General features: G+C 43.9%; 1 protein-coding gene across 2 annotated transcripts; it reads left to right on the top strand.

The window, feature by feature from the left end:
* The first annotated feature begins 616 nt into the window (after nucleotides 1-616).
* On the top strand, nucleotides 617-13,607 carry LOC138604272 (globoside alpha-1,3-N-acetylgalactosaminyltransferase 1-like). Of its 2 annotated transcripts, none has more exons than XM_069676164.1 (12): nucleotides 617-865; nucleotides 2,894-3,183; nucleotides 6,478-6,510; nucleotides 7,191-7,235; nucleotides 8,635-8,697; nucleotides 8,924-8,944; nucleotides 9,977-10,009; nucleotides 10,106-10,240; nucleotides 10,334-10,466; nucleotides 10,555-10,750; nucleotides 11,542-11,761; nucleotides 11,840-13,607. In XM_069676164.1, the coding sequence occupies exons 2-12, from the start codon at nucleotides 3,125-3,127 to the stop codon at nucleotides 11,979-11,981; spliced, it is 1,080 nt and encodes a 359-aa protein (XP_069532265.1). In that variant the 5' UTR covers nucleotides 617-865; nucleotides 2,894-3,124; the 3' UTR covers nucleotides 11,982-13,607. The 2 variants fall into 2 exon arrangements, with proteins under 2 accessions (XP_069532265.1, XP_069532264.1); XM_069676163.1 differs by having other exon boundaries at nucleotides 2,840-3,183.
* Nucleotides 13,608-16,109: the final 2,502 nt, after the last annotated feature.

The following is a 16,109-nucleotide window of genomic DNA, read 5'->3' as shown; positions in this document are numbered from 1 at the left end:
CAAACAAGAAACAGGAAGTAAGCGCTTTTATGTTTTAAATTAGATTCAATCTTTAGTTTTTCCTTTTTAAATCACAAAGTGATATATTTCAGATGAAAACTGAGACACAAACTGTCCCACAGTTATATTAAGATAAGATAATCCTTTATTGATCCAAAGGGGGGAAAGACAGTACAAAGACAAAATAGCAAGTCAGTGAATACATTATAAAAAAAAGAGAAAAAAAGAAGATAGATAGATAAATAAGAAATATAATATAATATAAAATACAAAATAATATGAGTGTAAAAGCAAACCAAACTGTTCACATCAAAACACTGTTTACTTAAAACCAAAATAACACAGTTTCTACAAGGAGACAAAGGCTGTGTTCCTATACTATACTAGCAGTACGTACTGATGTGGCCAACATGTAGCATGCAGTATGCAAACAAAAACACTGCGTGCAGTATGCCTTGTTTGTGTGATCACGTGCTGTTTACCCGGCCTGTCTGAGGCTCTGCCCCCTGCCAATGTCCTGACCAATGACTGTCTGGTCCTGACCAGCTGACTTCCATAACCCGGAGCGAACATCAGTTTGTGAGCAGAACAAACATCGCTCACCAGATGAAACTACTTGAATTACTTTTTCTTCATTGAGGTGGGAATGCGCCAGCTCCACTGTGACGTCACACAGCTTGCAGGGAGCATGTCCTTTAACTTCATCTGAAGCCCCGCCCATCCGGGTGATGCACTTTTTAAAAAAAGAGTCTTGTGCAGGTTTGTTGATTTAACGGTGTAATCTGACGAGCATCGCCGGGAAGGCTCCCTGTTTGAGGAAGCAGAGAGTGAGCGCGCGCTGGGGCTGGCGCGGCGAAAGGACACGGTGAGTCTCAGACGTTTGAGCAAGTTTGTGTGTCTCTCTCTGTTCCTGTCTGTCGGTACCGAGTCCAGGCCTTTGCCCGCTGTCTCGCGCGGTGTTCGGTGGGCTCGCGCGGAACGCGGAAATAACTTTAGCGTGAGTGTGAGATGTGTGTAGAGGATCAATAAATCCGGTGCCTGATGAGCATCTGGAAGGTGTGCTGGAAGTGTTAGATAAGCAGCAGACTCCAGATCAGCTGCTTCTGTCAGTCTGAGACTCAGTCAGCCGAGTCTTAAATTCACTGTTTTCTCTATGAGGTTTGGTACAGAGACCCCCGGAGCCTCATCTGTTTCCTGCTGTGTTCTCTGCATGTTCACGTGTATCTCTCTGTCTGATCTTTCAGCCTGCGAGCCTTTACTGAAACAGTAGTAACAGTAGGGGTATAACGCTGGTTCCTAACTGGTCTCGCCTCAGGACCAGACATCGCAGCCCAAAGTTCTGAATTTTTTTAACCACTCAAATGTATTGAATGAGATGAAAGATGGTGCAGTTTGGACATGGGCGGAACGATTTAAAAAAAATATCTTATTGCGATTATTTTGACTTGTATTGCGATTTCGATATGATTTGCGATATTTAAGGGAATGATAATTATTACATCATTATTCTCATTTTTACTGAAAAATATGAATTGATTATGGTGTGATTTTTGCCGGGATCTGTACCAAGTGAAGATATTTGATACTTTAGTCTGTGTACGATGAGCAGGCCAGAGCATCTCTGCAGCACAATATTTAATCAACTAATAAATCACACATCAGAAGAGTCCAGCAGTGAGTCAGTCCCCATAGAGCCCCATGTTAAACTTTACAGCAGAAATAAACATGTTTACAACCTGGTACAAAAAACAGTTTGGGTCTCTATAGCTCATTTCTCTCTTCATGACAACTGTACGGGGAGAATCTTTATACAGCTCACCTGCTTACATTATATTAAGGCTTACAGTGATGCAGCATTAGGGGCGTGGCCTCTTTGAGTGACAGGTGGGAGCTGCTAGCTGTCTGCTAGGTGTCCCCTCAGCTAACTCAGTCACTCAGACTTCGTTCCCTCCTGTCTTTTTTTATTTGTACTTTATTTTTCCAATTTTTGTTCAAACAAAGTACAAACGGCAGTGATGCAATGAATAGATGGTACATTATAGGAGAAAGGCAACTAAGGTGGTGTACAATACATCTATGTAGCACACTTATGAACTGCATAACAACAGTGTTAGCAGAAATAATGTACAGTAGGGGATACGAGCAGGTTGATCAGCCATAATTAAAAATGTGCGGTGTATGGAACGTATGACTTCCAGTGTAAGACTGCAAAAGGACGAATGGGACACATATCTGTCACAAACAGGTGATGACTCAGAGTTCGATGGTTGCTCGTGTTGTATTAACTCTCAGATGTGAAAGTGTCTGCTGAATGAAACTGTAACATTGTATCCTGTTATTTTATTTATATGTGAGCACTAATTAGCAGCTATCTGTGTCTGTGCTCACCATACCTGGCTTGTTAGCTCGTTCACGGCCAAACACAATGGTTAACTGGCTCATTAGCAGCTAATGAATAAACTGTGGACACAGACTGTTTAGCTTTGATAACTCAGCGTTTGCTAACCCCTCCAGCTCCATCCACTCGTCTGTCATTTCAGGCTTCGGAAAAAAGTCAAACTCCGGCAGTCGGCGTCACGGTAGCTTTGTCCGATATTTATTCAGTCTGTGGTGATTAATTAATGGATAACCTCCCCCTCTGTCCTGTATGTTCTGCTAACAGAGACCTTCTCTTGTGTCCTGAAGCCTGATCAAAAGTAATGAATAGAAACATGTTGAGTGATCGTCAGTGTAACACACTCATATCTCCGTTTCTCTGAACCACACCTTATCTCTCTCTCTCTCTCTCTCTCTCTCTCTCTCTCTCTCTCTCTCTCTCTCTCTCTCTCTCTCTGAATAGCGCTGCTCACTCCACCTTCCTGGTTTTCTGAAACACATGAACTCTCCTCCACAGAGAGTCAGAATCTGCCTGAACTTGGACCAGGACCAACCAGGTCTCACAACACACCGACCTGAAGCAGAGGAGGAGCCTGTTTACACCTGCTGATTCTGGACTTGACCTGGTTAAAGTTGACCTGGTTAAAGGGGACCTGGTTAAAGTGGACCTGGTTAAAGTGGACCTGGTCTGGATTTGGGATTCTGAGCCCGAGGATCAGCGCAGTCCTGGTCTGAGTCTGACGATGCGATGCACGCTTTAAATGGCAAAACTGTGACTGTGATTCTGCTGACAGCTCTTATGCTGGGGTGAGTACAGAAGATACACCTGTTACTGCCACTGTTAGAAGTACTTCTATGACTGTTAAATGTACAGATAGCACAGTTAGAAAAGTAGAAGTGCTCCTGCAGGCTCAGTTTACACACAGAAACTACCTGGAGGAGCGTTCGTTCAGAAACCATCTAAAGGCTGGAACTCATCAGTCGTCGCTCTACGACTCTAACGCTAACAATAAGCCCTTTTCACTCACTCAAATCATTCAAATGATACATTTTCATACTGCCCTGCATCATCTGCCGCACAAAGTAGACATGAAATGACTTTTATTATTAGTTATTAAAGCAATTCTTACCTTTCTGGCATTTTTACACATTTTTTTTGTAATCATAAAATGCTCCTAATAAGCGTATAGCACAATAAAATGTAAAAGAAATCAACTAGGCGTTGAAACTCAAACTCAATATTTAATTCTCATATATTTCTGATAAAAGTCTGACCAATCATTTTATTCAGTCCGAATAAATTGATTGGCCGAGCTTCCTGTCTGTCATCCGTCGCCTTGTCCCTCCCAGTTGCACCGCTGTCACGGCTCGCAAGTCACGCGCCTCTCTGGTAGAGCAGTAGAGCGGTGAGAGAGAGCAAGGAACGGAGAACTGACAATGACTGACCAAGGCGAGCCGCCCACTTCCATCATCAGCTGCCCCCACAGAGAAAATTATCAGGACAAAGAAGACTATTTCACAAAAAGCTGCCTTAAAGAAAGAGCTTGATGCGGCAAGAGGCAAGACTGGAGTCAACATCGGCTCTGCTTTACAGCAATGGAGGAGGCTAATGCAGCTACATCCGGAGCTAAAAAGAGATGAGATGGTCGCGGAGTTTCTGCTGGACAGGTACGTTAAGTTTGCCTAATCCTAGAACACAACATTACATGTGATAACATCAGTTACCAGTTACTGTCGTTCTGTAATATTATGTTATTTGTGCAGGGAAATTTAGCCTAGCGTTAGCGTTAGCGTTAGCACCGGTAGTGTAAACAAACTGACTCCACAGCTTGGTTTGTTTAACGTTACACTACCGGTGACGTTAGCTTCAGCGTTAGCCTCAGTGTTTATTGTGAAGTTGTCATAAACCCAGTTCTAGTATTATAACTCCGGGGTTGCGTTTGACTTGGTTGGTTGTACAGTAACCAGAGCTAGTTCAGCACATTGCTAGAAGACTTCTCCGGCTAATAGATAATGCTGGCTAGCTGACATCTGTGTAAATAAGACCGATCTGTCTTTGTTTGTGACTTTTTCCATCCTTGGGAAGAAGTACTATTTACCAGTAGGGAATTTAAATTGTAATAAGTTGATACATACACTTGCTCCACTTACTGTACATTGTGATAACATCACTCTGTGCCAAAGCAGCCTAAGATCTATATAAAATCTAGCCTGTTTGAGTTTATGCAATTTATATCCTGTGTCACGTTTCTATTTTTTTTACTCTTTGTCAAGGTACACCACTCTCACCGTAATGGAGGACATCCAGCACCAGCCAAGACTTGGTACCCCTGGAACTCATGAAGAGCTGAATGTTACATCTAAAAGATTTGTTTGCATTACTAAACAGTAATCTTGCAAGTGCCTTATGTTATTTATTTGCTTTTTTATTGGGACCAAATAACTAATTTCTTATAGAAGACGGCTGTAAAAAAAGAAAAAGATAAACTGTGTACAATAATAAATGTTTTTCTAAAAAATTGATTTTAGTAATTCACTGCAGTTCATTCAGATGAAGTGGGAATATGAAAAAAGGGTCATTATGGAAGTAAAGCATAATAAACATTACTTTATGTGAGTAAAAAGACAAAGGTAATTATACAATGCAAGGTTTTATTGAACAACGTGAATAAGAAAAAATACAAAACTATATGAACTGCTGGACTCGGATGAGATCGTCAGGACTGAGTACAGCAGGTCCACATGCCCTCCGACCTCTGGCTCTTGTTGTGGATCTTGGGGCAGCTTGTCTGCTGGTTCCGGGCCTCTCCTCAGCAGATTCCCCACTCCGCATCACCCCACGGCCCTGCTGCTTCTACCCTGGCAGCCCCTGGAAGGACCTGCCCTTCTCGGGGCTCTTACACCTCCTGTGCTGGTTCCTGCTGTCGGCTGCTGCTGTCGGCCCCTGCCTCTGAAGATCCGGAACGTAGTCAGGATCTCCAACCACACTCTCCTCCAAGAAGCACCACAATTTAAAAAAAAAGAAAGAGCCTTTTACTTTGTGACTTTAACATAAAGCTAAAAGAAAAAAATGTTGAAGCTAAACGTCTGAACGAGGGCTAAAGTTAGCTACCGTTAGCTGACAAAACAGGTTCTCAACAAAGTTAACCTGTAAACAAAACTGCTTGTACTGCTCCTAATTTTATGACAAACGTTACCGGGACAATTCAGGCAAGGTAAGACGTTATGACAGCAAGAAAATATTAATTCTGCCGAAAAACGACGAATCTGACTGTAAACAAACAGGCGATGAAATGCTATAATTACGATAGTAACGTTGGTAGTTCGTCAGACTACAAAAGGTAACTAAACGTTACGAGGGAGGGAATTTTATTTTATACCACATGCAGAATTGAATATTATTTAATTACCGTTGGTTAGTTTTCACTTACCTGTGCCTCTGACTCTGACTCCGACTCCATTGACCCGTTTCACTCGCGCTACTTCTCTCACCGCACGCGTCAGGGATGCATGGAGGAGGAGGGAGGGAGGGAGGGGAGCGTCAGAGGTCAGGCAGGGGGAAGAGGCTGGGACTTTGAAGGGAGGCGGAGTTGTTCTTGTTCAAATTTTAACTAAGTGCTGAGGGACATGCCAGAAAGGTAAGAATTGCTTTAAGCAGAAGCTGTGGCTGTTTGACTGACGTCTATTTAGGAACACAAAGTCTCCTGCATTAATAACTAAAGTCGACCTTAACTGTGTCATTTTACACAGCAAAGCAGGAAACATGGTGGAACATTTTAATTGGTTATTTGATGCTATAAAAAGGGGGTGTGGCCTCATGATTGACAGCTCTGTGGACAAATGGGGCTCCTGCAGCGCTCTGTTCCCGAGTAGCAGAGTAGAGGAGGAACGGCGAGAGGAGACGTAACTAACACTAACACTACAGTCATTGAACTTTCCATCAGCGTGAATATCTGCTTCAGACCGACACAAGAAGCTGTTCTGCTGCAGAGTCTATCCTCACTCTCTGCTCGCTCTGTCTTCATTCTGCTCGTGTTGTTCAGTAACTTTGTTCTCTTTCTATCAATGATCAATGATGTTTGTGTTTGTGTTTTAATCCAGAGTGCTGTACTGCTACATCTCCCAGACCTTCAGGTAACACACACACACACACACACACACACACACAAATATCTGTAGCTCTGCCCAATCAGAAGCAAGCTGCTTTGTAAACAGGAAGTCACTGTAGCATCGCAAGCTAGCATAAGTTTAAAAGGGGAGTAATGTTCATACAGTTTATAATTACAGGGAAACATCGCATTATGCTAAGCTAACTGAAGTTATTTGCATATCGTTGGTAATCTGAAGTCATAATAAACAGCATTTATCACGTTTCAGGTCAGATATGTTGACTGTACTCATATTACCTTATTAAACAGCTCAAATGTTAGCATGCTAACGTTAGCTTTGTTGGCTGGTGGAGTAAGATACACAGCTGTTCCACCTGCAGTTTTTGGCTGTTAAAATGTTGTCACAACTAATGTCTGGTTTGTGTTTAGTGATGATCAAACTGCACAAAGTAAATTCTGATGTTAGCACAAGGCTAAGCTAACAGATGCTAACTCAAAAACCTGCTTTGCTGTTGTTACTGTACTACGACTGTATATCTGCTCTTTTGTTATTGTTTTGAAATGAAATGTTTTTATTTTGTTTTTAAATGTTAAACGTGTTTATTTAGTGTAAAATAAACCTGCAGCTTTAAATTGATCTTCTCTTATTTATATTAATGAAGAATCTGCAGGTTGTTTTCCTGATGAAGTGTTTTTGTGTCGCAGGTTCGTCGTGTCCTTCCAGGAGGAACAGGAAACAGATGACAGCAGGTTAGTCACTCTAACTCTGCTGATGGTTTGCCCTGGGTGTGGACTGACAGGCTTATCAGCTCACTGACCTTCACACAGAGCAGCTGTTACCTGTTCAGCTGAGCTCCTGCAGCTGTGTATCACACCGCCCTGTTCAGTCAGAGTGAACATTATCTGCCAGTATCAGTATACATGGCGGGTAATAAGTAACAAACTGTTTCCTAAGAGCTCAACAGGCGGCTGGGGCGGCTGTGGCTCAGTGGTAGAGTCGGTCGTCAATGGGAAGGTCGGAGGTCGATCCCCAGCTCCCTCAGGCTACATGTCGAGGTGTCCTTGGGCAAGACACTGAACCCCAAATTGCTCCTGGTGGCATAGCCAACGGGTATGAATGTGATAACTGATTGACAGTTGGGCACTTTAGGTCGCAGCCTCTGCCATCAGTGTGTGAATGTGTGTGTGAATGCGTGAATGTGACATGTAGTGTAAAAGCAGCTTTGAGTGGTTGCAAAGACTAGAACAGAGACGTATAAGAACATTTAGCATTTAACACATGAAAACAGATGAAACACATCATTTTTGGCTGTTGCCATGATGGTTCTTTTGAGCCACAAGTGACCATATTTGGAGAAGAAGGTGGAGCTAGAGAGGAGGGAGGGGTTAGCAAACGCTTAGTTATTATAGTATGAACAAATCTCCAAAAGGCTCCAACAGCACAAACGTGACCCAGAGGTTACGTTCAGTGACTGAGTTAGCTGAGGGGACACCTAGCAGACAGCTAGCAGCTCCCAGCTGTCACTCAAAGAGGCCACGCCCCTAATGCTGCATCACTTTAAGCCTTAATATAATGTAAACAGGTGAGCTGTATAAAGATTCTCCCCGTACAGTTGTCATGAAGAGAGAAATGAGCTATAGAGACCCAAACTGTTTTTTGTACCAGGCTGTAAACATGTTTATTTCTGCTGTAAAGTTTAACATGGGGCTCTATGGGGACTGACTCACTGCTGGAGACAGCCTCAAGTGGACACCAGAGGAACTGCAGGGTTCGAAACTTATTCATATCTCAGCCCTGGAGGTTGCTGCTTGGTTGAGACTTAAATGTGATGTGTATTTAAAGGGTTGAGGACAGCAGGACGTGATTATTTCAGTGATCCTAAAATCAACAATGAGTCATTAATGACACACATGAACCTGTGTCAGCTTATCAACACCTGAGCTGTGTGAAGGAGCTCAAGTGTTTAGTCTTCAGGGCGTTTCTTTTCATATAGAAATAACGTTTTTTTTTTCAGTCGGCTCAATATGCTGCCTTCAGGTTCACCTTCAGCTTTGTAAAACTGAATGCTGGAGAGAGTTCATATGAGTAAACTTAACAGTAATAACACGTCTTTTTATGACTGTGTGTGTGTGTGTGTGTGTGTGTCAGCTTCAGATCGTCTGCTTCGGTAGTCCTAAAGACTCATGTGTTCCACCTGGTGGCTCCTGACCAGTAAGTACTCTTATCATCTTCATCATCTTCATCGCGGTCACTTTGAGTGATAACACACCTGTCAATCATTTTAATTGATTTCAATGAAAAAATAAAAATGAAAATAAAAATCAAATATGAAAGCACTCAGAGAAGCTAAGCTACCTGATCTGGAGTCAAAGCTAATGCTCATATGTTGTTTCCTGTTATCGTGTGCCAATGCTAACGCGGCGGCTCCAACATAAAGGAACATGTGGGACTACAGACAGTAAGTCAAATCTGGTGATGTTGTTCAACTTTGATGCTAATGCTAATGCCCATGCTAACTGTACTAACTGCTCATTGGTTGATTACTGCTGCTAATTCTACTAAAACAAAACTGAATGTGTGACTGTGGTGCAGTGAGACAGGTGAACAGAGAGACAGACGGGTGAGCATAGAGGCAGACAGGTAAGCACAGAGACAGACAGGTGAGCAGAAAGGAGGACAGGTGAGCACAGAGGCAGACAGGTGAGCTCAGAGGCAGACAAGTGAGCACAGAGACAGACAGGTGAGCAGAAAGGAAGACAGGTGAGCACAGAGGCAGACAGGTGAGCACCGAGGCAGACAGGTGAGCACAGAGGCAGAAAGGCAGACAGGTGAGCAGAAAGGCAGACAGGTGAGCACAGCGGCAGACAGGTGAGCAGAAAGGAAGACAGGTGAGCACAGAGGCAGACAGGTGAGCACAGAGGCAGACAGGTGAGCACAGAGGCAGACGGGTGAGCAGAAAGGCAGACGGGTGAGCACAGAGGCAGACGGGTGATCAGAGAGACAGACAGGTAAGCACAGAGGCAGACAGGTGAGCAGAAAGGAAGACAGGTGAGCAAAGAGGCAGACAGGTGAGCAGAAAGGAAGACAGGTGAGAACAGAGGAAGACAGGTGAGCACAGAGAGAGTGAGACAGCTGAGCAGAGAGAACGACAGGGGAGTCGAGAGACGGACAGGTGAGCGAAAAGGTGAGCAGAGAGAAAGACAGCGGTGCAGAGAGACGTAGCTGCAACTACACATCCCCTACTCGGCTAACAATGCTAATAGTGTTGTGACAGTGCCAATAGAGCTAATATCAGTGCTAAGAGTGCTAACATGCCTAACAGTGGAAACTGTCCTATGACCGTGCTAATCGGGCTGTAACAGGACTCAAAGTGCTAAAAGTAATATCACAGTGCTGCTAGCTATGAGAGTGCATGTAGTGCTAACAGGGCTAACAGAGCTAACAGAGCTAACAATGCTGTGTTCTGATGAGGAACCTGTTTGTGTTTCAGTCTGCAGTACAAACAGCCGAGCATCGTGGAGGGGTGAGTTTGATGTTCCTCCTGTTGGGTCTCCACACTGTGGTCGTTGTTGCGTGTTGTTTGTTTGTTGGTGATGTCATCGTGCATCTTTAACCGTAGACGTACCGACGTGGTGACGGTCACGCCCTGGTTGGCTCCTGTGGTCTGGGAGGGAACCTTTAATCCGGTTCTTCTCGACAGCATCTACCAACAACAGAACATCAGCGTGGCAGCCACTGTGTTTGCTGTTGGAAAGTAAGTATGAAAAGCTGGTTCCCATGCTCCCCGAAATAAAGAATTTCTACTTGACCTTTGACCTTGAGATGAGCCCGCTGACCCTCTGGACAGGTACATCATGTTCCTGAAGAACTTCCTGGAGACAGCAGAGCAGCACTTCTTTGTTGGTTTCAGGGTGCACATTTACGTGTTCACTGACCAGCCGAACGAGGTGCCCCAAGTCAAGATGGCCGACGGCAGAAAGGTAAACACGCATGCAAACTAAAGACTGACCCTGTCTGCCAAGTTTAGTAGTTTATTAACAGCAGTTTTTTTTTCTCACACCTCTGCAGGTGATGGTGCGCTCAGTGCCCAGCTCCAACCGCTGGCAGGAGATCTCTGCTCGCAGGATGGAGCTCATCCAGACGCTGATCGAGGAGGAGCTCCTGAAGACCACGGACTACATCTTCTGTCTCGACGTCGACTCCAAGTTCCACGGCCGCTGGGGGGCCGAGTCGCTAGGTGGACTGGTGGCTGTGATACACCCAGGTCAGCAAATAATACCAAAGTCCGCAGCCCTCATTCAGCAGTTAAACAGGAATACATTTTACCCCCCTTAGCATGTCTGCTGCCCCCCACTGGTGCCCTCATACATACATACATACATACATACATACATACATACATACATACATACATAAAGTGCATCTTCAGGTCGTCAAAGAGAACAAAGTTCAAATAATAACAAGGACAAACATTTCATACAAGCAGCTCCGAGTAAACTGGACAATACAGCCTCTACACGACGAGCACCTTACTCTGTCGGTACTAAAAAGCTCTCGCTTAGCAGCCAGCTAAAGTTATTTAACTTTAAGTTTCAATCTTGAAACTTATCGGTGAACTTCTGATCCCAATAAATCCTCTGGGAGCGACGGCCAACTTTCCAGGCTTCCAGTGAAGCCAGCCGTTAGCAATGACGGACTTCCTTTTCTGTGCGCTGCATTTACAGTCGGACGAGCTGCAGTTGAGGGTCGATGTCTAAGAGCAGATTTTTAGCTGCACACGTAAGCAGATTTCTGTTCAAAGATATTCATCAGAAGCTGAATTGTTGCAGGTGGTAGCCAATGGGATTCAGGATTGCATTAAGGCTGATGCGACACCAGTGGAGCTTTATACTCGGACTACAAACTAGAACACTTTTCGTGGGACTATGTTTTCAGGTGGAGGGATACTCTGGTAGTTGAGTGTAGTTTCTGAAATGATCCCTTCTTTTACTCAACTTTTTGGCCAAACCTCAAAGGTGTTTCTGCTATCACCCTCCCTATCCCGTATGTGTACAGGTTACTACTGGGATTCCCGCAGCAAATTCCCCTATGAGCGGAGGCCTCAATCCAGAGCTTATGTGGCCCCTGAGGAGGGGGACTTCTACTACTGTGGGGGGGCGTTCGGAGGCAGTTTGCAGGAAGTCCACCTACTCGCCAAAACCTGCCGCTTAAACTTTGAGAACGATGCTGTGGAAGGCATTGAGGCCGCCTGGCAGGAAGAGAGTCACCTGAACAGGTAAGCAGAGTTACCTAAGCAGGTGATGACACATACTTTAACTTAGCATGACTTCGTACTTCCTGTTCCTGTGTCCAGATACATGTGGATCAACAAGCCTAGTAAGGTTCTGTCACCTGAGTACCTGTGGCAAGACTTCAAGTCCAGGAACCGCGAGATCCATATCATAAGGTTCTCAGGAGTCGTCAAGAACTACGCAGACATCCGACCCAACGTCTAGTAGTCCCAACCGAACCGGACCGGACCGGAGGAACTGAAACCAAAGGAACCAAAGTCCTGGTTTGAAAGCATTTGAAAAAGCCTCTTCTTTCCTCTGAAACGGGTTCACATCCGTCTTTAACATCTGAGGCTTACCCACAATCCACCTCTTCACTAATTCTGGCTCAGTCACAGAGGCCAAATATCTCAAAGACGGATCACCACAGAATTACACAAACCTTGTCACAACCTAATCCGTCCACTTCCAGACTCAGGACGATAAGCTAACGTTGCGTCACCTCAATGGAGCATGTGCCATCTTCTTTCATGTCAAAGAACTCTGGCTGGTGACTCCAGATAAGTTTCAGTCTTATTTCTGTCTTTACGTTTCAGCTGTTCTAACCGCTCGAGCCTAATCTTCTGTTCTCTGTCAAGTCTGTGTTGTTAACTATGAAACTCAGGTGTCGTACACGAATCACTGTGCCTGAATGCCTCCTGTGTGATGCAGAGACCACATACCAAACATAAACAACCATTATGAACAAGGAGGGCAAGTTATGCTATACAACACTAATGCTAAATATCGTCACTTCTTCAAAGTAAACCTCCACCTGCTGCATCAGACATGAAACACAGGAACCACATTTCTACTGAAAACTCCAGTCTGACTTTTGGAGTCTGTATTCAACATTGAATATTCACACTATAGAAATGTATGATAATATACTTTGCGCACAGAGAAGACGAGATGGCTAAAACAGGAAAGCTAATATCAGCATGAGAGCTAGCTAGCGAGATAACCTAGCCAAAGCTAAAACAAAAAGTAGCAGCAGGCTGTGATTGGCTGTGATTCGTCATGGATTTAAGGTAACAGGTACATTCAAACATTTTGCTAATTCTGTTTGTTACTCCGCAATAATAAGGTAAAGCTTTAGCTAAATCCAATATTAATGGTACTGCTAAAGCTAACTAGCCATCTCAGCTGTTGACTCCGCTAGAATGCACATGACTTGATGTGGTTGAGGTGCCTTTAAGTTGTATTACTATAATATATAATATAATGAATCTTAATGAATGTATAAATTAATTATTGACTTGATTATACTTTAAACGTCAAATTTAAACAGGTAGATGCTAAAACACAAGCTAACTTGTGCAGCACGTTTTACGTCCAAACGTCCAAAAACACTTCTTCATCTACCTAAAGTGTCTGTAATTAAAACGTGACCGCCTTCCGTTTTTGAAGGGCAGTCTAACAAGCTAATTTGTTAGCTAGCGAGCTAACATTTTTTTATATTAAAAACAAACTAAAATCACTCCCTTTGCTGCGCACTGCTCTGCATTGAGTGTCAGCCAATACCAGTGCCTGAATTTAAAAATTTGAAGTGTAAAATGTGTTTCATGCTTGTTATGTCCAATCGTTTGTTTTTGTCTGGGACAAATAACTTCCTGTTGTCTGTTCATCACTGTGAAGTTTCCAGGTGACCATACTCCAGACCAAACCAGGTGTAACGTGGTATTCAGGGATCGTTTAAAGGTGCTGGAAGGCGGACTTTGTTACCGAAGCCAGGCTAGCTGTTATCTTCTTTCGTTTTTTGTGCTAAGCTAAGCTAACAAGGTGCAAACTGTAGCTTCATATACAAACTGAATATATGTCGACATAATCATTTAATATTCAATATTTAAACTCTTTACCTGTTTGATGAGAGCTCAGGTGGACTCTGGAGGAGAGTGTGTGTGTGTGTGTGTGTGTGTGTGTGTGTTCTCACTAAAAGAAAAAATAATTATTTTGTACTTTAATTTCTTTATTAATGTTGTCATGATGGATTTCAGATTTCTGTCCCTGATTTCAATCATAGATCAGATATTCATATACACAATAAATCACTCTGGTTCCTAAAACACAACATATTAGTGTTTCAGTGTGTTCATGTGAGTGACAATGAAATGAATGAAGTTCTTTAAATTGTTTTGTTTAATTAGCTGGTTTCACTTTGTCACATAAATGTCGTCTTTCAGAACCTCTTCACCTTTAGTGAAGGTGAACATCTTAATGGAGAAGCATTTGACATGTGATGGCACTGTACACCTGGTGTCGCTCACAACGGGATGGTAGAGGGTCACGTAGCCGTCGTCGTGGTTTTCACAGCTGTCCACAATGATGCTCCAGCTGGGCACAGACATCCTGTCTTCATAAAGGGTCACCCAACAGTTCTCCAGGATGAGCTCCAACCGCGTGTCAGCCGATTGCATCAGCTCCACCTCGAAATACAGAGGCTGCCTGAAATACCCGACCTCCCTGCTGGTAGAAATACACACTACAGCTGTTCACATCCAGCTGAGGTGCAACCAATTATGATTTCAGTTCAATAGCCTCCAAATATGAGGTTAGCTCCAGTTAGCCTAGCACAGAAACAGTCGGTAGAAATGTCCTTCACAGGGACCCGTCTTACTTTATACTGTGTGGACATTTCACAGCCTGGACGCTGCACTGTTACTGCAGGACACACGTTCAGTAAGTACTTTTACTTTTAGTCACTTTTGTGTGGTTCTTTCTGTGACTGTGAACTGAAGATGTTCTTTTATTCAAGTAGAAGACTGAACGGGAAGAACACCACAATGATCTCAATCATCACACGACAAACAACAATCAGTGTCTTCCTGTTCCGCCCATCATCTTTATCTACAGAAGTGACTTCCTGTCCGAACACTCAGAACAGGAAATGAAACGCACACAAGCTTGTTTACGTCACTGTGAGGGGACACTGCACTGATTGCCAGTCATCCCTTGAGACACACACCAAACTAATACATGTTTTACTACATTGTGGGGACTCGCCTCTGAGTCCTACCTTCTGGGGACGTCCCCACAAGGTAGGACTCAGAGGCGAGTCCCCACAATGTTGGTAAAATGTGTACGACAGAATACGATGTAATCAATAGCTGTTTTCAGATGTCAGCGTGATGTCAGTGTGATGTCACAGCTGTCCTCTGAGCTGCTTCTTCATTTGTCAAGTCTCAAACTTTTAGACAAGCTGCTTCCTGTCTCCATCAAAATAAAAGTCCACCTTCGCTAAGGTAACCTGTCAATCATTAGAATATTTTATAATATAACACCTTCACTCAGATCCCAAGAATAAAGTGGTTTTACTGGAGAACTGTAATGTGTGTTTGGGAGATGGTGGGGGAGGGGGATAAACGTGATTGGTTAGCAGAGCTAGCAACAATGCTAAAGAGCTACTTTTGGACAACTCCTTCCTTCTTTTTGTGCACAGACTTTATCTTTGATGCAGAAAGTTCGGCTTATTTTCCAAATACAGTCATGTTCTTTTTTTTTGATTGCCTTCTCTTACAGCACAGACAAGCTAACTAGGCTAAATCAAACTAGCATTCTGAAGGTTTTCACGTCTCGAGAGTCTCGTGGAGGTAAAAGATCCACAGTGAGGTTTATCTGAAGAGATGATGATGGTGGGAGGAGGTTAAACAAACTCAGATTACATATGATGATGTCTCCACCATTAAAACAAGTCCAGAGCTCTTCATGATGCTTGTAGATGACACTGGTGTCTCAGCCTCAGACTCTCCTCCTCATCAGGGCCTGGTGAACACAGATGCAGCAGACAGACAGAAAGCAGCTGCTGAAGGTTTCCAGACAAACTGAGTTTGCGTCAGATTTACAGTGAGATACAGAAACATCAGAGATCAGGTCTCTGTTTCAGTCTCTGAACACAAGAAGCAGGTGATCCTCTGAACAGGTGTTCCTCTGGAGGTGGAATGGTGGGGCAAAGTCGTTCCGCCTCTGAGCCGGCGTAACGATGTCCGTGTAAACAGCAGAGCCAGCAGGGTGGAACAGCACTGTGTGTGTACATGAAGCACGTGCTGTTTGTGTACAACTCACGCACACTTGGTCAAATGGAGAATGACAAAGGTGGCATGAGGGCGGAGCTCCGTTACAGCGCTGAGGCGGAGGCGGAGTTTGGTTTTATATTTTCTGTAATCAGAGAGAATCTTAGTTTGTTTAGGGAACGTGTGTGTGTGTGTGTGTGTGTGTGTGTGTGTGTGTGTGTGTGTGTGTGTGTGTGTGTGTGTGTGTGTGTGTGTGTGTGTGTGTGTGTGTGTGTGTGTGTGTGTGTGTGTGTGTGTGTGCGTG

Source organism: Semicossyphus pulcher, unplaced genomic scaffold (genome assembly GCF_022749685.1).
Source record: "Semicossyphus pulcher isolate SPU_LCO1_2020_fin unplaced genomic scaffold, fSemPul1.0.p SCAF_25, whole genome shotgun sequence".
Classification (NCBI taxonomy): domain Eukaryota; kingdom Metazoa; phylum Chordata; class Actinopteri; order Labriformes; family Labridae; genus Semicossyphus; species Semicossyphus pulcher.
This window is presented reverse-complemented; position numbering and strand designations above follow the sequence as displayed.